This window comes from Cicer arietinum, chromosome 6 (assembly GCF_000331145.2).
Source record: "Cicer arietinum cultivar CDC Frontier isolate Library 1 chromosome 6, Cicar.CDCFrontier_v2.0, whole genome shotgun sequence".
Classification (NCBI taxonomy): Eukaryota; Viridiplantae; Streptophyta; class Magnoliopsida; order Fabales; family Fabaceae; genus Cicer; species Cicer arietinum.
The window spans coordinates 62,206,329-62,213,436 of NC_021165.2; the positions used below are offsets into that span (position 1 = coordinate 62,206,329).

The window sequence follows — 7,108 nt, forward strand, 5'->3', positions numbered from 1 at the left end:
GTAGTTCACTTCATAACATATCGCTGTCGAACCAACATTGAATTATGAAGCAAGAAGAACAAGATGATGATGGAAATAGAAAGAAAAAAAAAAGCATAAAATAAAAATAAATTATTAAACAAAAATAAAAAATGAAATAAACAACATTAAGAACTTGGTAGACCAGCTGTGACTGTCGGCGAAAAACCAAGCACACCCATAAGCCCCCCTTTTCTTCTTTCTCTCTCTAAACTCTTCATTCAATTCAACTGTGGCCCAAGAGAGAGAAAGTTTTTTATTCTTAGTATCGAAAACAAAGATTAAAACTTTCATTCTTTTTCGTTGTAATTCTGTTGAAAAATTATCACGTGTATATGGTATTATTGCTGCTCATTGTTGAATGAAACAATATCAGAGTAAAGAAAACTTTCATGGTGTATTGTAGAAGCAATGTAGAACAAGCTTATTTCAATTTTCAACACTTTGATGTGGAAAGTGAGGATTTTGAGAAGTGGGTATTGGAGTAAGATTGGTTTCTAAAATTGGGTTTTGTTGGTTTTTTGTTTGGGGAATTTGTGTGTTGTTGTGGATTGAGAGCAATGGAATCTAGGATGGATCAATATGAGATCATGGAACAGATCGGTCGTGGAGCTTTTGGAGCTGCTATTCTTGTTAATCACAAAGCTGAGAAGAAAAAGTAATAGTCAACATTAAACATTTTTTGGGTTTTATTTTTGTGTGTTCATGAGAAAATTTGATGATGGTTAGGTTCATAAGTTTGATGATTGAAGCTTTTTGGTTTTTTCATGGTTTGTAGATATGTGTTGAAAAAAATCAGGCTAGCTAGACAGACTGAAAGATGCAGAAGATCTGCTCATCAAGAGGTGATTTTTATTTTTTATTTTTTGGGTATTTGTTTTTGTTGATTTGATTCATATACTTGGAATCTGATTTTGTTTGTGGAGGAGATTTAATTGATGTTTCTTTTTGGGAATTTTAGATGGCTCTTATTGCTCGAATTCAGCACCCTTACATTGTGGAATTCAAGGAGGCTTGGGTTGAGAAGGTGAGATACCCTCTTAATCATATACTTATTTTTCTTTCATCAATTTGTTGTGGTTGCAGTGTTTGTTGCAGAGGCATCTAAAACTTTTATATTGCAGTCACAATCGCAGTTGTAGACCGCAATTTAGAATTGTGTGTGTTCTAAATTGAACATAAGTGGATTACGATCATGGTTTTAAATTGCGTTTGAAGTCGTTTTGCAATCCTTAATATTGCGAAGAACCACATTCAACTGCAGCCTCAATCGAGGTGGGGTTGCAGTGGTTGCTGAAACATAAAAAACCTTGATGTCACCACTCAAGTTGCATTTGAGGGTCTTCTTTAAAAGCCGATAATGATTGTTTTTTGTAAGCTAAGCACATTCTATTTGTGTTGTAGGGTTGCTATGTTTGCATTGTTACCGGATACTGTGAAGGTGGAGACATGTGAGTCTATGATAATAATATGAACTTGCAGTTTCATGTTAAAGTTCATAAGTTTTATATGCCAAATTTCTCAAACTTTGTGATACTTGTTTCCTTCCATTCATTAAAGTTACTTGTTTTTCTCCTCAAATTTGTAATAGGGCTGAATTGATGAAAAAAACAAATGGTGCTTACTTTCCTGAGGAGGTATTCTTGTGTGTCTATTTATGTATGGTCTTTTCTAACATCTTGAGTTAATGTTTAAAGTATGTAATAGCTCATATTAAAAGTTGTTGAAATTGTTCAGAAACTCTGCAAATGGTTCACTCAATTACTGTTGGCAGTAGAATACCTTCATTCAAATTATGTTTTACATCGCGACCTAAAGGTATACTTATACAAAACAAAATATATGGTCTACTTTTCTCGTCTTCGATTCAAAATAACATACTTTAGGTCTGATTTGTTGACTCTGCTGACAGTGTTCCAACATATTTCTCACCAAGGATCAGAATATTCGCCTCGGTGAGTTCATCGACCGTTTTTTATTACATCGGATATAGATATTTGAGTTTTTTTCGGCTTTTCATCCTAAATTTGTCTTTATTTTTCTGGCATATAGGAGACTTTGGGCTTGCTAAGACACTAAAAGCAGACGATTTGGCTTCTTCGGTATGTACGAAATAGGGAACATGTTTCTTTCTTCTCTGAAGTCAAACTATTTTCTTTGAAATAGGGAACTTGTTTCTTTCTTATGGGAGATGATGCTAGCGTAAACTTGTTTATTGTTTGTCATACTTTATGAAGATGAAATTCAATTTTTATGATGTTAAACATCAAGAGGTTTAATCTTACGACATTGCTACTATTGTTTTAATCCATATGATTCACATTTCAATAATTTACAATAACTACATAGTTATAACTTATAATATGTGGATTTAGTAATTGTTGTAAATGTTTCTATGCAGGTGGTAGGAACTCCCAATTATATGTGTCCTGAACTCCTTGCAGATATTCCTTATGGATTCAAATCTGATATTTGGTCATTAGGTATATATTTTATAATCAAGCATCTGATACTTAGAGCTTCGGTTTTGACGCAACTGAAATGAAATTTCGTTGTTGTTTAGGCTGCTGTGTATACGAGATGGCTGCTCATCGCCCTGCCTTTAAAGCTTTTGTAAGTTTCTTCCGACCTTTTTACTTTTAATAGTTATAGGTAGGCTCTTATCGTATTCGAATTCATTTAATAAAGTATCATGTTAAATATGAACATAGTTTTATTTTTCTGATCATTTTCTTGAACTTCGTTACCTAGAGTTGATAGGTGATGTATGCTTGTCAGTTTGATATGCTTCATGTGATTCTCGACACTCAAACCGATTTTTATGTATGTGGAGGCATCTCACATATGTCACTTCTTGTGTTTTTGTTTAACAATGGCATGGTAAATTTTGTTTCAGGATATGGCTGGATTGATAAGCAAGATAAATCGTTCTTCTATCGGTCCTTTACCTCCATGTTATTCACCTTCCTTGTAAGTTTCTCTCTTGTTTTGTTATGATTAATATTTTTTTTGTTATTAAACTTCTTAATGAAGTCAGACTAATAATGTACTTACAGGAAAATACTAATAAAAGGCATGTTAAGAAAAAGTCCCGAGCATCGACCAACCGTAAGAATCTCTTGAGAATAATTTGGAAATGATTTTACCATCATTATTTTTTTTCCTAAACAAGCTCACTTTATTTTCTAATAGGCATCTGAGGTGTTGAAACATCCTTATTTGCAACCTTATGTGGATCAATATCGTCCATCGTTCACTCACCCAGTCGCCTTTCCACCCGAAAAATCGATTTCTGCTGTCAATGATACTAAAAAACATATGGCTGAAAGTCAGAACAGTAGTGCTTCAAGTAGTGACAAAGATAGTTTAATGTCTAATGAGAGAAACATTGCAACAACAGTGTCAAAGTATGATAGCAAAGCGACTGAGATCGATATTGCTTCGATTGATGATGATGGCTCGGAGCAAGAGGTAATAAAATCGTCTCATATTGAAACATGTTCTAATGTTGAATCTAAACAGCCAAAAACAATTAGAAATATCATGATGGCATTGAAAGAGGGAAGAGGTAGAGAAGCAACTTCTCCGATGAGAGGCAATCGCATAAAAGCCAGTGGAGTATCAACACAGAAAGTAAATGCTGACGTATCTTCTAAATTGCCTAAACCTACTTTCATTGCTCCTAGTTTGAAGCCTAATTTAGAGTCGCCAAGTGTTCCACTTGTAAAGGCAACGCCTGAGTCTGCGAAACGAATACAAGGATCGCAGCATTCAAAGCTCCAGGTACATTACCTTTTGAAACTATCCTAGTACCAGAAATGATATTTTGGCAGGTTAAAGCAGTTCAAATATATGGTTAATTTCATTCAATGGATGGTTACTTAATATAAGAAGGTGCCACGACACATTAACCACCTGCTAAATGTAATTAACCACAATTTTTGGCGTCATTAACCACAGTTTTCAAGTGTTTAAATATACATGATATGATGATATCCACTAATCATCCACATTGTGTTCAAATATACATAATTTTTAGGTGTTCAATCCACTAAACGTAGTTAACCATGTATTTGAAATGCATTAACCATTTAAATTATTGTCGGAAACTGTTGTCGCATTTTGTGTCAAAATAACAAATCATTTTTAAAGATTTCCTCATAACATTAAACTTTATTTCTATGTACTGCCAGTTGTTGATGACAGAGCCGTCACCAAAAGTTAAACCAAAACATGATATGACTCCACCATCTGGTTTTATCAAACAAGTAGACGCGGATGGAGTTCCTCCCAGGCCAAGACAAAGAACTCCCCCCAGCTTACTTCGACGACCTTTTTCCGGACGAATGAGGCTGGCAGGGCTTGATGTTCCGAATACAGCGAACGATACAGGGAAACTAGGACCAAGTAATACAGGCCAGGAGTCTGAGATGATCCATTGTCGGTTGATCAATGGAAATATACCGTATATGTCTAGACAGACTACAAGAGAGCCTCAGAAGAGGTCCGAAAGAAGTTCTAAAGGAATGCAAACAGACAGCAGTAATTCGGCCTCGTCTTCGGTTTCTATTCAAGGATGTGAACTTGCTGATGATGCAACAACTTTTATTGACATGAGAGAACATATACTTCGTGATCATGAAATTGTAACGAACAATGTAGGCGTCGAATCACGTCTGGACAGCAGCCCGTCTACAACATGTTCACATTGTAAGATGGCCGAAGAAGTGTCTGAGGAAACCTGTGAAGTCACCATGAATTTTCATAATAACACTATTAGTAGTAATGACAAAGTGAGTTCCAATTTAACTCTTGATCATCCTGTTGAAAATTCTAAGGCAATGTTTGGTTCAGAAGATAGTCTTCACAGAAATCAGATAACTATATCTACTGCTGATGCGGCTAAAGAAATCGAAGATCTTCGAGATATTTCCATGGAAACGGCTTTAACCAAGTCTCTCGAATATCCATCCTCAATTTCTAGAGAAAAGTCTGTTTGTCAAGAAGTCAGTTCGGTAAATGATAGGCCTGATGTAGTAAGCCAGATAAAACTTGCTTCTACATCCACCGATGACGATAAATTTACGGTGAGGGAACGATTATCATTGAGCGCTGAAACTTCTCCTCAAATTACCGCTACTAAAATATCGAGCCAGAAAATCTTGCAAGAGAAAGGAACTGCCATGCAGAATCATGCAGCACCAGAAAGACAAGATACCGGTCATTTTCCCCCAGCCTTTGATGATGTGATCCATGTTATACGCCATAGTAGTTACCGAGTTGGAAGCGATCAGCCGGTGAAAGAATCGGTTGAAATGGGAGTTCAGAACGTCGATGTTGGCAAGTATATCAACGCTGTAAGGGATGACATAGAAACGAGAAACATAAACTCTCCTATGACTCTTAAATCTTCAACTTGCTCAGAAGCTCCAAACTCGATATCCAATATTTCTGATCAGTTAGAAATGAGAAACACAAGTACAAGCACTCCTCCTACTCTCAAATCCTCTAGTTTCTCCGATACTGCAAGCTTAAAATCGAGCATTTCCGATCATCTTAAGGAACAAGATGTTAACAACACTGTTTCTGTCCTTTCAGAATCTGATTCATCTGAGCTTAATAAATGTAACAAAACTCCAACAACTGAAGACAAACCACCCGCTAAGGAAACACTTGATGTGAAATCGTTTAGGCAGAGAGCAGAAGCACTTGAAGAGCTATTAGAATTGTCTGCAGAATTGTTGCAGCACAATAGATTGGAGGAACTTCAAGTTGTTCTAAAGCCTTTTGGAAAAGATAAAGTCTCACCGAGGGAGACGGCTATTTGGTTAGCGAAGAGTCTTAAGGGAATGATGTCAGATGAAAATGGAGGAAGATGTTCATCGTCATCATGAGGTATCTTAAATTCTTCTTACCTTATGAGTTTGTTTTGTATTTAATGTTTAAAAATTTGGTTTTATAGTTCATATAGCTATTCAATCACCACTTGTGAATTTTTAAGAGAAAAATATTTGAGATTTGTTTCTGCTTCTTTCATTTTTGTAATGTAATTCTTTCTGTACTTTTATGATGCTGTAAATAGTGATCATACAAATTAATAACATCGATTTACTGTAAATTGTATGGATATTATGTGCCTTGGAATAGTGATCGTTTTTAAAAACTACACAAGGTTTTGAAAGTGTACATTTAGACGACAATATTTGTCTAAAAATGTAATTTCAAATCATACAAAATTTGTGTTTTTTTCTTCAAGGTGGAGAAAGTTTTTTACAGGAAGTGTTTATTTTCTAATCACACAGAAGCAGAAACCATTCTTTCCATTAACAATCAGATACTTTGTACATAATTTATCATTACTTGATAGAGATAAAGTAATAATAAATGGAAAGGGACCTATTTTAGGTACTCTCAGTGACGCATTTTGTAGGGGTGTAACATGTTGATTTGGTTTGGTTTTCAGCGAAAAATGGATCAAAACCAATTAAATATGGATGGGATGGTTTGGTTTTGTTCGGTTTTACTTTTTTTTTTTTTTTTTTTTTTTTTTTTTTTTTTTTTTTTTTTTTTTTTTTTTTTTTTTTTTTTTTATAATTGGATTCAAACCAAACTAAACCGATGATATACGGATCGCTTTTGGTTTGGGTGATTGGATTAAAAAAAAAAAAGGTAAACATTTCAATTTTTTTTTAGAATAAAAAAAGAATGTAAAAGTGTAGCAACTATTTTAATTTCTCCTCTAAAATAGAATTTAGAATAACTACAAACTCATAATTTAATCCTCTAAAAGACTAAAACAAAATACGCATTAGCATTACATAATTTGGTCCCCTAAAACAGAATTTGAAATAACATAGTGCAATAACAACCTTAGTTAAAATACTAAACAACTGTGCGTCAAATTAAACCAGAATTTAATTGACTAGATTCTAAATGAGAATCTATTATATATATTTAAAACAGACTTCCGATGCCACCTCATCATATTTCATTGTGTCAAATTAAACCAGAATTTAATTGACTAAATTTTAAATGAGAATATATTATATATATTTAAAACAGACTCTCGATGCAACCTCATCATATTTCA

The 7,108-nt window shown here is 34.2% G+C and overlaps 1 protein-coding gene across 1 annotated transcript; it reads left to right on the forward strand.

The window, feature by feature from the left end:
- On the forward strand, window positions 1-6,145 carry LOC101504622 (serine/threonine-protein kinase Nek5-like). The gene is made up of 14 exons (XM_004506160.4): window positions 1-676; window positions 797-863; window positions 980-1,045; window positions 1,423-1,469; window positions 1,610-1,655; window positions 1,756-1,836; window positions 1,931-1,973; window positions 2,071-2,120; window positions 2,420-2,501; window positions 2,582-2,631; window positions 2,915-2,988; window positions 3,075-3,126; window positions 3,211-3,801; window positions 4,212-6,145. The coding sequence occupies exons 1-14, from the start codon at window positions 579-581 to the stop codon at window positions 5,910-5,912; spliced, it is 3,048 nt and encodes a 1,015-aa protein (XP_004506217.1). The 5' UTR covers window positions 1-578; the 3' UTR covers window positions 5,913-6,145.
- The last annotated feature ends 963 nt before the right edge of the window (window positions 6,146-7,108 follow it).